Source organism: Buteo buteo, chromosome 9, assembly GCF_964188355.1.
Source record: "Buteo buteo chromosome 9, bButBut1.hap1.1, whole genome shotgun sequence".
Lineage (NCBI taxonomy): Eukaryota > Metazoa > Chordata > Aves > Accipitriformes > Accipitridae > Buteo > Buteo buteo.
Genome location: NC_134179.1, coordinates 40257297 through 40274715, shown reverse-complemented (window position 1 = coordinate 40274715; position 17419 = coordinate 40257297). Strand labels below are relative to the sequence as shown.

Below are 17419 nucleotides of genomic sequence, written 5' to 3'. Positions count from 1 at the left end.
TCAGACTAGGTATAAGGAAGACATTTTTTACAATGAGAGTGGTAAAATACTGGAACAGGTTGCCCAGAGAGGTGGCAGATTTCCCATCCCTGGAAACATTCAAGTTCAGGTTGGACAGGGCTCTGAGCAAACTAATGTAGTTGAAGATGTCCCTGCTCATTGCAGGGGGGTTGGACTAGATGACCTTTAAAGGTCCCTTCCAACCCGAACTATTCTATGATTCTATGATCCCTCAGCTTCAAGAGGCAGTGCCTGAAAAAGAACTTATTGCAGTGTGTCTCACCCTCCCACCCTAAGAGTGATGAAGGGTCCCCTGGTGCTCCCACCTATTTGCCCCCCAAAGCAACATCTCCCTCCTTCAGCAGTCAGTGTGCAGATGGAAAGACCACCTAAGGGACAGAGATAGGGTTGCAGCAATTTTTAATGACTCTAAAGAGGGAAATGATGTCACTTCAAGGGGAGGCCCTCAGTGCAGGAAGGAGCAGGAGCAGCCAAGAATCTGTTCCCCTTTTCCTGTGGCAGAGTTGCCACCGGCCATCTGTTGACCTGCCCGGCAAAGAGAGAGAGCCTAGCAGGTCACTCCAGGCTGGTTTCTGGGGTCCTCACAGCAGGCTTTGAGGGGAGCACAAGACAACAAAGGAAAGAGAGAAAAAGGGTGAGTGGCAGAGAGAAAAGGTAGACATTGGCCATATTTTCAGAGAGCCCAGGCTTGTCCCTTCCACGCTGGCCTTGCAGACCAAGCCAGAAATAATCAGCTGCTCTCAAAACAACAGCATTAATTTTCATCCTCTCTCCAGCAGCATGTTCTGAGTTCCTAGTGGTCCTGATCCAAGGCCGTTGCCAGTATCTTTAGCAGGGGGGGCACCTTCTGCCACAGTAGCGGCTGGTGATGCAGGAGAGGTCACAGCAACCAGAGTTGATGGGCACTCCATCACAGCTGAGGATGCTGCCAACGGCAGCGGAGGTGGAGGAGCCCACAACGGTGTTCTGCGGGAAGGAGCTGAGGATGGGGCCAGGCAGGGTCACCACCACGGGAGAGGGCTCAATGACGACAGTGGAGTTCTGGCACTGCCTGACACAGGGCTCATTGCAGCTGTTGGCCAGCGGGGTCGGGCCGCAGGGCTGGCAGGGCTGGCACTGGTCACAGCAGGACATGTCTTGGGGCTGGAGGTGCACCTGGGAGAGAGGGCAGGGAGGAAGCAAAACATGGGGAGGCGTGAGGAGCATTCTGTCACCACACCACGAGGGAGCCCAAGAAGATGCAGGGCCGGGAGATGGAGGCTGTGCAGAGATGTCTGAGGGCCTCTTGGCCTCGTCCTGCCAGGGCCCAGAAAGAGCCACGAGCTCCCATGCGGCTACTGCCTAGCCCTGAGTCCAGAAGGCACCCGAGTACAGTCTCAGCCTCCCTCCATGTCTAACCTTCTCCCCGCTTCCCTCTCCCATGACAAGCAGCCCCATGATGTGGCATAGAACCAAGCTGGTGTCAGCTGAGAGGCCCATTGAGGTGAGACCTGCCTTTAGAGAAAGCAGAGAAGGAGAAGGGGGTTGAGACTCACCTGACTCCCAAGGAGATGGAGGCAAGAGAAGTGGATGAGAGAGTGAGGAGCTGGGCTGGCTTTTATCATGGACCTTTACTGCCCCAGGCTGCCAGGTGGTGATTATTTTCTGACAAGTTCATCTTGAATGCAAAACATCTCACCTAATGCTATGGGCTGTGTTTCGGCTTCCTGAACTGCTGTCTTCTCATTTCCTGCTTTATGCCAGTGTGGCAGTACATTCCCACCCCCCCATCCTGCCAGCAGGAAACAAACTTCTCCAGGAAGGGAGAAGGGGAAGGAAACCCTGGAGGCTGCAGGTTGAAATTTGAACTGGCCAATCGAGATGTGCCAGGTACACTGAGGTGACCCTCCTAGCCAACAGAATTAAATGACCACAGGTCAGACTCAACAGGGTGTGATGGGTTGACTCTGGCTGGACGCCAGGTGCCCACCAAAGCCGTTCTATCACTCCCCCATCCTCAGCTGGACAGGGGAGAGAAAAATATAACAAAAACTTGCGGGTCGAGATAAGGACAGGAGAGATCATTCACTAATTACCGTCACGGGCAAAACAGACTCAGCTTAGGGAAAATTAGCTCAATTTATTACAAATCAGCCAGAGTAAGGTAATGAGAAATAAAACGAAACCTCAGAACACCTTCCCACCACCTCTCCCTTCTTCCCGGGCACAACTTCACTCCCGGATTTCTCCACCAAGCCCCCCCCAGCGGCACAAGGGGAACAGGGATGGGGTTTACGGTCATCACACGTTATTTTCTGCCGCTTCACCTCCTCAGGGTGAGGGCTGATCACGCTCTTCCCCCGCTCCAGCGTGGGGTCCCACCCACGGGGTCAGTTCTCCACGAACTTCTCCAACGTGGGCCATTCCCACGGGCTGCAGTTCTTCACGAACTGCTCCAGCATGGGTCCTTTCCACGGTGTGCAGTCCTTCAGGAGCAAACTGCTCCAGCGCGGGTCCCCCACGGGGTCACAAGTCCTGCCAGAAAACCTGCTCCACGGGCTCCTCTCTCCGCAGATACGCAGGTCCTGCCAGGAACCTGCTCCAGCGCGGGGTTCCCACGGGGTCACAGCCTCCTTCGGGAACCCACCTGCTCCGGCGTGGGGTCCTCCCTGTGCTGCAGGTGGAGATCTGCTCCACCGTGGACCTCCCTGGACTGCAGGGGGACAGCCTGCCTCACCAGGGTCTTCACCACGGGCTGCAGGGGAATCTTCGCTCCGGCGCCTGGAGCATCTCCTCCCCCTCCTTCTTCACTGACCTTGGTGTCCGCAGGCTTGTTTCTCTTACATGTTCTCACTCCTCTCTCCCGCGGCTGTTTCTCCCTCTCCCAACTTTTTTTCCTTCTTAAAAATGTTATCACAGAGGCGTTACCACTATCACTGATTGGCTCGGCCTTGGCCGGCGGCGGGTCCGTCTTAGAGCCGGCTGGTATGGGCTCGCTCTCTCTGGAACACAGGGGAAGCTTCCAGCAGCTTCTTACAGAAGCCACCCCTGTAACCCCCCCCCGCTACCAAAACCTTGCCACATAAAACCAATACATTCCACCCCTCGCCTCTGTGTATCACATTTTTAAGAATTATCATTAAAATCTACATTCATCACGCAAAATCTTCACTCACATCAACAAAAAGAATTCCCCACACCAAAATCAAAATAATATCATCACAAAACCAACAAAAAGTGGACAATTTACACACAATCCACCCCTCGTCCCTTCACCACAATTACAACAATAAAAATTCCCCACTTATCAAGCAGCTCTTAACTCTCTAGCTGCGTTCAGTCCATGTTTTGCCCGTGACGGTAATTAGTGAATGATCTCTCCTGTCCTTATCTTGACCCGCAAGTTTTTGTTATATTTTTCTCTCCCCTGTCCAGCTGAGGATGGGGGAGTGATAGAACGGCTCTGGTAGGCACCTGGCATTTAGCCAGGGTCAACCCATCACACAGGGGTATAAACAGGGTCCCACCGGAGGACATTTTGGCAGTCCTCCTCAGAGCAGCGGGTCTGCAGTTGGGGACTTCCCCTCAGGTTGGGGCACCGCCCGAGGTAACTCCTCGAGGGAGAGAGCCCTCAGCTTTTAGGTGAGTGATAGGCGCATTTTGAGCCATCACTTTAAATCTTGGGGAATCTTAAGTCAGCCGTGTAGTATTAATTCTCTTCACATCATTGAGCCTGTGGTTTTGTAAAATAGTACTGGACTTCTAACTAAATTTTGCTGAAGAATAAATCTGTGTTTTAACACCTGTTGGGTTTGGTTAGTTGTGCATCCGTAACATTCCCCAGTGAAGGCATCTTTTGTGTGACAGGATGAGAGGCCCGAGCATTTCCAGAGCAAAACATGTCAGCGTGGGCAGAGGACTCAGCTCGCACGCTGGAGGAGTCCAGTAAAGGCAAATTATGTCCATCTGTGTCACTCTTTTGGCGTTCTTTGTGGCCCTGTCGCCATGAAGTAGCCCACCTCCTGGGTTTGACCATATCTCACCTAAAAATGATCCCATGAAAATTCTGCTGGCTGGTTTTGCTTCCTGCTGTTCTGCACCAGGGAGAGGGCATAGGGGACCATGTGGTGAAGGGTCCTTTTCAGATCTCAGAAAGAAAGGCCTGACAGCAAATGACATAATAAAATGGCTGTTCTAGTAAGATGATAGAATAAAAAGAGGAATATACATAGCAAGTAAACCTTACATCCCTTCAGTTGCTGGGAACCCTGTGTTTGTGCAGCATCAGATGGACCTAGGTAGATTTTCCGAAGACACACTGCGCAGAGGCTGTCCAGGGAGAGCTTCTGCTTTCCTCTCATGACATGGTGCCTTTTATTTTGTGTTACAAAAATAAAATGCACATCTTCTCGAACACTGGAAGCTTATTTCTCTCATAACACCCACCAACGTGCAGCACAGGCTGGCACAGGGCACTCCAGCAGATTTCTTTGCAGCAGCTACTCATGCTAATGTACGGGCATCTCAAGCCTTTAGTGGAAGGCACAATAGAGCAGATGTCTTGCCACTCCTTGAGTACAGTGTTTTCTTCAAAGCTCCCAATACCCCTTCCTCTATGCAGTCTCCCTGGATACCCAAACAACACCATTAGCACATTCAGGGCCTTGTCCTTCCCCAGAATGCTCCCCAGAATCCCTGCCAGGACCATCCCCAGGGTGTCCCCAGCTGGTCAGGTTTATGCGTGTGTTCCCTTGTCTGCGCTTGTCTGCATGCTGGATTTGTGCAAGTGTTTCTGCGTGCAGAATTTTGCGTGATTCCAGGATGGTGCACATGAGCATGTGTGTGTTTGTGTGTCTCTCATCACAAGGGAATGCACTGTTCACAGCAGGGAGACTCTCCACTGCTCTGTCCATAAGCTCCACGAAGCAGCCAGGGCCAGAAGGAGCCTGAGTGCTGCTGAACAACAACAGAACAAACCTGGCAGACAACTGCCCACAGCACAGGCACTGAAATGCAATCTTTTTTATCTTCATCTCTCCTTTCCCTGCTTCTGCAAAACTCACACTGTTTTACTGCTGATTTCAGGTCACAACAAGGATGGTTTCGCAACAGTTTGGATCCATAGTTTAATTCAGTGTAACGATATTGGAAGTGCCTCAGCATGGCTGGCAGTCCCCTCTCCCTGCCTCTCCAGGCCAATACACAGCTGCTCTCCCCAGTGCTAGGGAGTTCAAAAGGATGGGGTTTGCTTTATGGACAGGGAGAAGGTCTGAGTGATCCTGCTCACCATGTGCTGTCCATCCCTGAGTGGATCTGTTTCCAATGCAGTGTTGCCAATGTCTGGGGTGGGACACACACCCACCTCATGTCCATGCCAATGCCAAATGTACTCATCAACCTGGTGCTGTGTCAGGCAGGGGCTGAGACCTTGGACTGAACAGGTACTGAATAAAAGGAACATGGAGCCAACGAGGACAGGTGCTCTGCTGCACCTCATACTCACCAAGAAGGAAGACCTCATTGGGGACTGAGGACTGGAGGAAAGCAAATGTCACTAGTGTCTTCAAGAAGGAGAACCCAGGGAACTACAGGCCTTTCAGCCTCACCTTGATCCCTGGGAAGGAGATGGAGCACCTAATCATGGAAAGCCTGCCTAATCCAGGCCTGTTAAGGATGAGAAAGTCATCAGGAGTAGTCAGTATGGCTTCACCAAGGGGAAGTCAAGCCTGATCAAGTCGATAAGCTTCTGTGATGAAGTGACTGGACTGGGAGATGAGGAGACAGCAGTGGATCTTGTCTACCTGGACAAGCCTTTGACACTGTTGCCCACAAGATCCTCATAGAGAAGCTGTTCCTGTAAGGGCTAGATGAGCAGACAGTGAGGTGGATTGAAAACTGTCTGAATGGCCAGGCCCAGAGGGTGGTGACCAGTGGTGCAAAACCTAGTTGGAGGCCAGTGACTAGTGGTGTCCTGTTTAACATCTTCGTTGATGATCTGGATGATGGGACAGAATGTATCCTCAGCAAATTTGCAGATGATAGCAAACTGTGAGGAATGGCTGATAGGCCAGAAGGTCATGCTGCCATCTAGGGGGACCTCGCCAAGATGGAGAAATGGGCTGATAGGAACCTCATGCAGCTCAAGAAGGGGAAGTGCAAATTCCTGCCCCTGGGGAAGAACAATGTCATGCACTAGGGCAGCTTGGGGTCACCCAGATAGAAAGCAGCTTTGCAGAAAAAAACCTGGGGTCTCTGGTAGACACCAACTTGGCCATGAGCCAGCAATGTGCCCTTGTGTCAAAGAAGTCCAGTGGTACCCTTGGCTGCATTAGACAAAAGTATTGCCAAGAGGTCAAGAGAGGTGATTGCTACCCCTTATTCAGCACTGGTGGGCCACAACTGGAGTGGCATATTCTCCCATACTTCCTTTATGACCAAATTGGTGACAAATGGGTTCAGAAGGAGGGTGATAAGGTGAGTGGAAAATTGGCTGGACTACTGGGGTGAAAGAGTTGTGATCAGTGGAGCAAAGCCCATCTGGCAGACACTTACTACTGGAGTCTCTCAGGGATCAGCAGTAGGAACAACACTGTTTACTGTTTCCATGAATGCCACTAGTAGAGGGAAGGAGGACACTCTCTGCAAGTTTGGGGATGACAGCCAACCACAGGGAACAGGCGGTACAATGATCTCTGTTAGCCAGATTGTTCCCAGCAGGTCCAGGAACTACCTGTTCAAAAGCAACAGAGAAGATGGACTAGGCTGTGGAAGTGCTCTGCCACAGGAGTAGAGGCAATGAACAGCTGCTGGAAAATGAGTTCTAGTTAAGCAACAGGCTAAAAGAAATAATGAGAACTGGAATGTGCTTCCCTGGGAGCTGCTGCAATCTAATAGTAGCGGGATCTTATGTGAACTGTTCCAAGAGGGAGTTGATGTAGATGACCTCTGGAGGTCCTGGATTCTGACTCAGTGATTCCCCCTCTCCCCTGCCCTGAGCCCTGCACTGCCATGGGCACATGTGTCCTCCGAGCCCCTTGGCCACAGCACAACTTTCAGGCCCTGTGCCGCGAGTGCAGAGAGGCAGCTGAAGGGAGGGAGGCTCTCAGCCTCCTCCCTGCCATCCGCAGGAAACCAGTGGCTGCTGCTGGCAGCCCCTGAGCTCGGAGACAGCTCTGGGAACCTGGTCCATCTCCCGGGTCAGGGCCCTGCTGCTGTGCCAGGCTGCTGCTGTGCCAGGCTGCTGCTGGCGCTGCGCAGGCTGCTTCTTGCTGGGGAGGTGTCCTTGCCGGAGGAGCGGGAGAGGGCATTGCCCAGGAGACAAAGCGGTGCCCGTGCAGAGCCCCTGCGCCCTCGCAGCCCGGGCGAGACCCCGAGCGGCGCCGGCGCAGGGCTCAGCCCCGGGGCGGAGCTGGCGGAGGCGGCGGAGAGGAGGCGCCGCGGCCGGAGCAGAGAGCCGGGGCTGGCGGGGGGCAGCGAGGCGCGGGCGGCGGAGCGGCGGGATGCGGCGGTGCCGGGGCGCGGCGCTGGCGGCGCTGGCCGCGGTGCTCCTGGGTGCGCGGGGCTGGCGGCGGTGGACGGGGCCGGGGGCTGTGCCCGGGCTGTTCCTCTCCTTCTTCAGCGTGTCTTTCCCCCTCCCTGCCGCTCTGCCATCCCTCGTTCCCCTTCCTCTGAATTCAACCCTTCATCCTTCGCTGCAAGACACCCAACTCTCCTGTCTCCTCTCTCTCTCGCCGTCCATCCATCCATTCATCCATCCGTCCATCCCTGCACCTGACATTCATTCTAACTCTGCATGCATCAATTTCACATTCCCTCCCAGACCTCTCCCCTTGCTCCACACACCTGCCCTAGGACCACTCTCCATCCCTGTTGATGGGCACACGTCGCCATCCGTTCCAGTCCAGCTCTGTCTCACTGCCACTGTTCCTGACTGTTTCTCTGGGAAAAGAGCCACCAGCGCTGAGCGATCTTTGGTGATCTTTGGTCTTTCCTTCTCCTTTCTCGGCAGTGGCTGTGGCCAGAGCCCAGGTGCAGCAGGAGGCGTCGGCGGAGACCACCGAGGGCACCAGCATCAGCATCAACTGCTCACACCCCAACAAACAGTTCACCGAGTCCATCCACTGGTACCGTCAGCTCCCGGGCCAAGGCCCCGCATTCCTCGTGAACACTCTTAAAGACTCCAAAGAGCTGTCGGACCCGCCGGGGCGGCTGTCGGTGGCGGCAGACCGCCGGTCCAGCGCCCTGTGGCTCGCCCGGCCCCGGCGCGGGGACGCGGCCGTGTATTACTGCGGCCTGAGAGACACGGGGAGAGGAGCCGGGGCTGCGGCCGGGCACGAACCGCCGCGGGCGGGGCCGGGCCTGCGGGGCGGGGCGGGGGGGGACAGCCCCGGGCGGGGCCGCCAGGGGGCGCTGCCGCTCCGCCCGCCGGCACCGCCTCGCCCCGCCCGGCCCCGCCCGGCCCCGCCCACGGCCCCGGGGCGCTTCCCCTGCCGTCAGGCGTTGTCATCAGCATCAGCACTGCCACGGGTATCAAGTATCGCCATCGCAATCGGCATCCAGATTCTTATAGAATCATAGAATCATAGAATCATTTAGGTTGGAAAAGACCTTCAAGATCATCGAGTCCAACCATTAACCATGCCCACTAAACCATGTCCTGAAGTACCCTCTCCACTTGCTTTTTGAATATCTCCAGGGATGGTGACTCAACCCCCTCCCTGGGCAGCACATTCTTCCGAGCTTCTCCATTGTTTCCCACCACGGGATCTTTTCCGGTCCTCGGAAGCCATCCTGCAGAGTCAGGAGTTTGAGCCCAACACAGGCACGAGACAATGACGTAGAGGTGACTGAAACCCTCAGGCTTTCTCCATAGGTCCCAGACCATGAGGCTGTTGTAGCGGATTTGGCTCCACACCAAATGCAGAGCCTTTTGGTGTGCAGGTGAAGTCCCAGAGATGGGATGAAAGCTTGGACACGCCTAGTGTCCAAGACACATTGGGGGCTCAAGGGGTGCCAAGGTCATGTCTCAGAGGCAGTCAGAAAGAGAATTGCTACATTTCCCAAAGGGGTCGAAGGTCTGGGGTTTGCTGAAGCTGAAAGCCGTCCACTGACCAGAAAGGTTTCTGTACAGCTGGTCCCCAGGGAAGCCTGCATGGCTCCAGTAGCTCACTCAGCTGTTCCAGGTCCATGCTCCCGGGCTGCAGAAGCAGAGAGGAAAACCTGGTTTCTGCAAGGGCAGAGGCCCCTGTCCTGAACTGGCAAAGGACGCCTTCTCCAGGCATTCCTTGGATGGGCTTCCAACAGGCCAGGTTGCATGCTTGCCTCAGTGGTGGTGTCTGGGAGCCCAGGGCAGCACAAGCAGCTGTGCCCTTGTAGGAAATCAGACCAACTGCACTCTGAGATGTCTTTTTAAAAGGGTAGCCAGCCAGGGAAGTGATCCTTCTCCTCTGTCACTCATGAGACCATGCCTGGGGTCTTTTTATTTCTCACTTTTTTTTGACCCAGAAAATTCTCAAGTGTTCTCAAGTACTGGAATGCACTCTTCACAGCTATTTTACAGGCTCTGGCCTTGGAAATTTTCCAGGCATGACAGGCACAGCCCTGAGCAGCCTGATCTAATGAGACCTGCTCTGAGCAGGGACTTGGAGGGGGTGACCTGCAGAGGACCTCTCCAACCTAAATTGTGCTATGGTCAGAGTAAAAATAGTGTGGCTACAAGGCTTTGTTAAAGGCTACAAGGAAGGAGAGGTCAAATGCAGATCCTACTTGTTTTGAGGAAACCGAGAACGGAAGGGTTATGGTCAAGTGAAAGGACTGGTTATTCGCATTTGAGTGGTTTTTTTTTTCCCAACAAGCTTTCCAGAAGCTGATTTATGAGCTTTATGAGATGGGATGGGCAGTGTGGCTGGAAACGTCATTTGTTGGTTCCTGAGATATCTTCTCCTGAAGAGAGGGAGAAAGTCCACGGTGCCTGGAGGGGCTGAGTGGGACAGTTGGTGTCTGCAGGGTTTGGGGTTGTTGACCATTGTGTTTGTGAGAGCTGCAGCCTTGGGGTGTGCTGAGAGGAGCTTGGGGCACCATACAGGAGCCAGGAGAGGCCAACTCGACCATGGTCTTGAGGTTGGTGAAACAGGAGGCACGAGGCATCAAGGAAAGAGGGACTCCCAAGATGTTGCACAGGAGGATGTGCCAGTGAGCTTGGTCACCAGGTGCATGTCTATCCCACTCACCTTAGAAAAGCAAAGGTGGTGTCTGCAGGAGCAGCACGTGTCACTGCTGGAGGAGGGAGGACCACAGCATGGGCAATTCAAGCGTGCTAAGGAGAAGCATTTTGTCTTCCCTGTTTCACTCTTTGTTGCCCTTGCCGAGTCATTTCCGGCAGCTGTGCTCTCTCAGGGCTCTTGGTGGGGACGTGTGGCTTTTCTGAGTCTCTCTCACACATGCAGGAGGATTGGTCTCAGCATGCACCTCGGGTATCTCATCCTCGCTGCTTTCCTGAGGCAACCACTAGGTAAGCACTGCCTTTGACTGGAGGCTTGATTCCTCTTCCCCCCAGGAGACCCTCACCCCCTCAACAGTTCTCTGCACGGAGCTGCTCTTGAAGTAAGGGCAAATGTTGGGAAACATCAGATCACACGGGTGGTTTTGCACCTGCTTTCTCAAGATGCATTTACTGATGGGAAAGAAAAATGAGACCAAGAAGAAGCCTCTCCTCTCCTGATCATCTTAGACCCCTGCCCTTCCTTTTCTCTTGCCAACCATCCACCTCTCTCGGCCTCTCCCTGCTGATCTGTCTGGGCCCAGCGTTGCACAGACATATGACTGCAGAAGCTCTTTTCTGTTTCAGCAGTACCTATTTTCTGACGCACAGGACTTTTGAAAGATGATGCAGGGACATGAAAGCTCTCTCATCCCACTCTCATTCTTAGGGTGTCCCAGGATCTCTCCTGGCTGGCACATGTCATGCAGCATGCCCTGGCTATCCATTCCTCCTGTGTGATTGCAATGCCAGGGCTTCCTTTTCCCTCCCCTCCCTTAACCCTGGAGCCTTTTGAGAGCACAGGGAATGGGGAGCAGGATGAAACTTCTCACAGGTGTTCCCGCATCCCTCACCCTGCTGGAGGTGTCCTGGAAGCAGCACAGGAAGGCCAGGCACTACAGGCTCTTCTCTGGAGCCTCCAGGCAGCAGGAGAGTGAGGATGGAAGACCTGGGTGAAAGCACAACTCCCTCTCTGGGGGTATCCCTGTGGGAGGTTATTGGCATTACAGTGCTCTGGGATCCATGCTGAGCTGAGGTCTCAGACCTCCTGCCCAATGACACTCACCACCTTGCTGTTCCCACCCATGGGGGTCTTGCTGCAGAGCAAGACACAGGGAGCTTTCTCCTCTGGCACTTTGCATCCCCTCTTGTTTTGCATCTTGGAGCCTTTCCCTGCACAGCTGCTGACCCTTGCTTTCTTCCAGGCACCATGGGGCAGACCACCGTCACCCAGCAAGAAGGACAAGTCACAGTCAAGGAGAGAGACACCTTCCAGACCACCTGCACCTACCAGGTCACAGGCTTTGATGCACTGCTCTGGTACCAGCAGAGGAAAGGCCAAGCCCCACAGCTTATCTCAAATCAGGCAGCAGCTGGCCCCAGGCGGAGTGGCCGTCTCACCACTGTGCTGAACACCACGGGGAAAAACAGCCTTCTGCGGCTGGAGGAAGTCGAGGTCTCTGATGCTGCCTTGTACCTCTGTGCTGTGCAAGACACCCTGGTGCAGGAAGCTTCCTTGGCTGTGCAACAAGCCAGGGGAGAGAGGGCATTGGTTTGTGTGAGGCTGAGCTTGGGGGAAGGGGCTCTCAGCTCTCCCCTGGCAGTGATGCTTGCCCTGTACACCCAGAGCTCTGCAGGTCAAAATCTTCTTCCAGGAGAGGACACTGTCAGTGGCTTGAGAGGAGGAAGAAGGTGTTGAATGAGTCTCAGGTTCCCTCATTTTCACCGCGGGTTATGTGGTTATTCTGCCCGTGGATTTGGGGAAGTGATGGGCAATGTAGGAAGTTGGGACCGCTTGTGCAATGGTTCCCTGCTGCTCTTCACTTTCTGGTTTTGTCTACTGCACGTTGCTTCTTCAGGTATTCCTGCAAACCTGTTCCTTAGAGTACCTGCTCCGGGATGTCTCCCTCAGAGGTCAGAGTTCAAAGTAAGATGAAAAATGTAAATAACGTGCCACAGAACAACGCTCCTTCCAGGAATTACATGCTTACAACAATTTTGGAAAATACTCAGAACTACTCTGTGGCTCCTCCAGTTGCTGCATGCCTCCGTGCTGTGATCCAGAGGACCTGCTGTCCCCCAGTGCACTCTGCCGGTCCTTGGAGGCCTCCTCATGCCCTGCCTCGTGGGCTTTCCCCAGCCTCGCCTCGTTTCTTCATCAGTGGGACCAGGCTGTACAACTCTGTACAAGAGCACAAAGGGGGAAGAGAGCCCCAGGCAGAGGTGGGCAAGAGGCCGTGCCAGGAGAAGAGCCACCTTTGAGGAAAGCTGCTTCATGCTTGGCAGAAGGCCAGGCACCACAGAGCAGCCATGAGGGCTTGGGCACTGGCTGCTGTCCTTGGGCTCCCTGTCTGGTGGGAGCTGGGGCTGTGTGAGAAGCATGAGGACCCTGGTGTGTGGCCTGTGTAACTGCTGGGCTGTGCAGGGCATTGTTTGGGGGTGGAGGGTGTAGAGGGTGTGTAGGTAGAGTTTCCTTCTGCACAGGTTGTCAGCTGTTGACCTCTCAGAGCCTCCAGCACCACCGGGCTCCTCACTGGGGGATAGCAGTGCTTGAGCTCCCCATCTGCAGGACCTGCTCTGAGGCCAAGGGGCCATACCTGAGCAGAGATGCCAGAAGGCAGGGCCTGATCTCCACTGGCTGTGGAGGAGCTGAGTATGTCTTCCTCAGCTTCAAGAGGCAGTGACTGCAAGGGACCCATTGCCCTGTCTCCCACCCTCCCCTTCCTCTGGAAATGATGAAAAGTTCACTTGCGTCCTCACCTTCTCCCCCCACAACCAAAGGCAATGCCTTTTGTCCTTGGCACCACAAGACAATGTCCACCAAGAAAAGGATTACGTGGAGGCAGAGGCTGTGATGCGGAAAACTTTAATAACTCTGAAGAGGGAAGGGAGTTCAATTCTAGAGGAGGCTGCCGGTGCAGGGAGAGCAATAGCAGCTGCTGAAAGTCTGCGCCCATTGCCCATGGTGGACATCCTGCAGGACATCCGTTTGCTTGCACCGCAGAGAGAGCGGGGTCAGCAGATGCCCAGGTTGGGTCTGGGGATCTTACGGCCCAGAAGAACAAAAGAAGACAAGAAAGAGATTGGAGGTAGTGGAAGGCAGGGGATTTAGACTTTGGCCATGTTTTCAGAGGGCCTCCGCTGCCCTCCTTTGGAAGGGCAGCACTGGATGTTCAGCCTCTCTGAAATGAATGGCCAGGAGCTCCGTCCTCACTTCAGCATCAGCTGCTGGTTTTGGGGTGGTCCTTGTCCGGGCTGTCACCAGCGGCTTTAGCAGGGGGGGCACCTTCTGCCACAGTAGCGGCTGGTGATGCAGGAGAGGTCACAGCACCCAGAGTTGATGGGCACTCCATCACAGCTGAGGATGCTGCCAACGGCAGCGGAGGTGGAGGAGCCCACAACGGTGTTCTGCGGGAAGGAGCTGAGGATGGGGCCGGGCAGGGTCACCACCACGGGAGAGGGCTCAATGACAACGGTGGAGTTCTGGCACTGCCTGACACAGGGCTCATTGCAGCTGTTGGCCAGCGGAGTTGGGCCACAGGGCTGGCAGGGCTGGCACTGGTTGTAGCAGGACATATCTCAGGTCCAGAATTTTACCTGGGAGAGAGGGCAGAGAGGAATCACAGCACGGGTACATGTGAGAAGCCGCCTGCCATGAGTCCACCAGCAAAGTCAAAGGCACCTGCTGAGCTGGGAGGTAGAAGCTGGGCAGCGATGCTAAAGGGTTTCTGAGCCCTATCCAGACACGGTACTGCCGAGTGTCACCAGGCCCAAAGGAGCTGCTGACTACCTCTTAAAAGAAGAGCCTTCTCAGCCAAGTCCCAGACACTCTCTGAGTGAGACCTTCACCTTTCTTCCCCCTCCCATGACAAGCAGCACCATGACCCAGCATAGGGTTTACGAGCATGCATCTGCAGGAGCAGAAAGTAACATGAGGAAAGGCCTTCAGACTCACCTGGTTCCCAAGGAGAAGGACGTGAGAGAGGTGGATGAGAGAGCAAGGAGCTGCGCTGGCTTTTATGGTGGCCCTGACCTGCCCCAGGCCCAGAGGGAGCTTCTACGGAAGTGACAATTTTCTAAGGTGCTCATGAAGAACGGAAAACATCCCAGCTAATGACGTGGGCTGGGTGGTTGTTTTCCCGGATGACACCTTTTCATTTCCTGGCTTATGCCGTACCCATGCCCTCACGGAGGCTTCTTCTGAGTGCTGGGATTGAGAGGCCCCAGGATTTGCAGGACAGGAATGTGGCGTTTCTGGCAGAAGACTCAGTTCAGGTGCTGGATGGGTGCAGTGCAGGCAAATGATGTTGGCCTGGGGCACGCTGGTGGGGCTGCCTGTGGCCACGTTGACAGGAATGGCCCAGCTGCTCCCAGCCCTGCAATCCTTGGCTGGTCACCCCAGGGCTTCCCTGTGTGAGGACGTGCCATGTCTTTCCTTTTCCCTCCCTCCTTCCTTCCCGACTTGCTCCAATGTTCAGTTGTGGTCAGCTTCCCAGGCAGGTGGGCTGCACTGCTGGGTTTCAACCCTCTTCCTCCTAAACCTGCCCTCTGGAGAAATTTGTTGACCTCTTTTGGCATCTTACTGTCAGGGGATTCCAGGGATCACAAGAGCCCTTAATGCAAACTGTTTTTCTGAGCATGCTGGGGCCGTGAACACATCTTCCACAAGGGTAGAAGATGACCACCTGGAAGGCACTTCTCGGTTACTGCAGCCCCCCCCAGGGCAAGAGGCGGTTGAACACAATGAGGTTGTTTCTCTGCAGAGGCTGCCTGCTGCACTCCCAGGTCCTGAAGGAGCATTTGAGAGTCCATTTTGGTCCCCACTCAGAAATGCAGCAGGAGTTGAAGGAGGCAGAAGTTCGCCCCACAGCTTCCAAGCAACATGTCAGGCACTCACCCTAACCCTAACCCTAACCTCTGGCCGAGGCTCCAGACATCTGGAGCTAGACCGACATATTGATTTACATCAGACATCACTCACTACATGAAGCTCATGACACATTTGTTCGGGGTGTAGAGCAAGTTTTTCATCATTTACACCAACTATTTGAACCTGGTGGTTACGCTCATCTCCATCTAGAGAAGTTTAAGGCTGAGGCAGAAGAAGAGCACGAACATAAAGTTGGAAGTGCAGGGTGTGCTATAAACAGATCTGTAATGTAAAACCGCACCAGTGTTTCACAGCCGTGAACAAAAATCCAGAAGAAGGGTGGGGCTATATTATCTATGACAGGCAGTGTGTGCAGGAAACTGGGATACATGACCTGAACTCCATTTTTCCTGTGGAGATAGCACTGGATGCATGTCCCTGTGTGTAGTTTGCTTGAGTATTCCCTGACCTGATCCTCTTCCACCAAGGGTACATCTTTCTCTTGTTCCAGACTTTCCCACTGGTCTCAGGGACCTGGGATTCTGAAGGCTGGTCTTGCTAGGAAAGATTGAGGCAAAGAAGGCATTCAGCACCTCAGCTTTTTCCATGTCACCTGTGTCCTTACAGAAGCCTAGTTGCCATTGACATCCGTGGCCAGATTCAGTTCCAGTTGGGCTTTGACTTTCCTAATCTCCTCCTTGCACGCTTAGGCAGTGACCCTTAATTCCTCCTAGGTTACCTCTCCTTGCTTCCACCTGCTGTATGCTTCCTTCTTGTGTTTTGGTTTGCCAGGAGCTTCTTGTCCATCCACGCTGTCCTCCAGGCATGCTTGCCTGACTTCCTCCTCATTGGGATGGTCTGCTCTTGAGCTTGGAGGAGGTGATCCTTGAATATTAACCAGCTTTCCGGGGACCCTCTGGCTTCCAGGGCCTTATATTAAGGGACTTTTCCAAGCAGCTCTTTAAAGAGCCAGAAGTCTGCTCCCCTGAAGTTCAAGGCTGTGAGTTTGCTTTTTATTCTCCTCCCCTCCCCTCAGGATCCTGAACTCCAGCCTTTCTTGGTCAATGCAGCCCTGGCTGCCCTTGAGCTTCACATCCCTAACAAGCCCTTCCTTCTTGGTGCCTAGGAGGTCCAGCAGACCTCATCGGTTTCGCTGGATCCTCTATCACTTGGGTGACGAAGGTGTGTGGGGAGGCCCCTGCCGACTGGAAGCTGGCCAATATTATTGCGATTTACAGGAAGGGCATGGGGGAAGGCCCAGGGAACTGCAGACCTATTAGTCTAACCTCAGTCCCTGGAAAAGTTGTGGAGAAGATCATGCTGAGTGCAATTGAAAGGCTTTTTAAAGAACAGCGTGCTCATCAGGAACAGTCAACGTGGGTCCATAAAGGGAAAGTCCTGTTGAACTACTTTGATATCCTGCTATGAGAAGGTCACCTGCCTCGTGGATGAAGGGAAGGTGGTGGATGGAGTTTTTCTGGCTTTCAGTAAGGCTTTCGATAGCGTCCCTCGCAGCATCCTTCTGGACAAGGTGTCCAACTGTGGGATGAGCAGGTACACGGTGTGCTGAGTGAAGAACTGGCTGAAAGGCAGGGCTTAAAGGGTTGCAGTGAATGAGGCTACATCTGGCTGGCGACCGGTCACCAGAGGTGTTCCTCAGGGCTCACTTCTAGGGCCAGTTCTGTTCAGTATTTTTATCAGTGGTCTGGATGCAGGAGTTGAATGCACCAGTAGCAATTTTGCCGACAATACCAAAGTGGGAGGTGCCGTTGACTCTCTTGAGGGAGAAGAGGCCTTGCAGAGGGATCTAGGCAGATTGGAGCACTGGACAATCATTAATGGCATGCAATTTAACAAGTCCAAACACCAGATTCTTCACCTAGGGTGGAGTAATGCCAGGCACAAGTATAAACTGGGAGAGCAGTGGATGAAGAGCAGCCCCTGCAGCCCCTGCAGAAAGGCGTTTGGGGGTGTTGGTTGGCAGCAGGCTCACTATGAGTCAGTAGTGTGCCCTGGCAGCCAAGGGGACAAACCGCATCCCAGGGTGCATCGAACACAGTACAAGCAGCCGGTCAAGAGAGGTGATCATCCCACTGCATTTAGTGTTGGTGTGGCCTCATCATGAGTACTGTGTGTAGTTCTGGGCCCCAGAACTGAAAAAGGATGTGAAGGTACTTGAATGTGTCCAGAGGAGGGCAACAAAGCCAGTGAAAGGGCTGGAAGGTATGTCCTATGAGGAGTGGCTAAGGACTTTGGGTTTGTCTAGTTTGGAGGAAATGAGGGTGAGGGGC

At 54.1% G+C, this 17419-nt stretch overlaps 1 protein-coding gene and 1 pseudogene across 1 annotated transcript; both read right to left on the bottom strand.

Annotated features, from left to right (window-relative positions):
* Positions 1–410: 410 nt before the first annotated feature.
* LOC142035017 (feather keratin Cos1-1/Cos1-3/Cos2-1-like) lies at positions 411–7890 on the bottom strand. The gene is made up of 2 exons (XM_075036841.1): positions 7843–7890; positions 411–1176 (listed from the first exon to the last, which is right to left on the bottom strand). The coding sequence occupies exons 1-2, from the start codon at positions 7888–7890 to the stop codon at positions 850–852; spliced, it is 375 nt and encodes a 124-aa protein (XP_074892942.1). The 3' UTR covers positions 411–849.
* Positions 7891–13115: 5225 nt separating this feature from the next.
* LOC142035016 (feather keratin Cos2-3-like) lies at positions 13116–14347 on the bottom strand (annotated as a pseudogene).
* Positions 14348–17419: the final 3072 nt, after the last annotated feature.

What these genes read in the sequence shown, in the direction of transcription:
- LOC142035017 (XM_075036841.1), bottom strand. Translation starts at nt 7,890, where the DNA reads ATGGCGACGTGTGCCCATCAACAGGGATGGAGAGTGGTCCTAGGGCAG. An exon ending in GGAGAGTGGTCCTAGGGCAG is followed by an intron (nt 1,177 to 7,842) that starts GTGTGTGGAGCA and finishes CCTCTCTCCCAG; the next exon opens with GTGCACCTCCAGCCCCAAGA.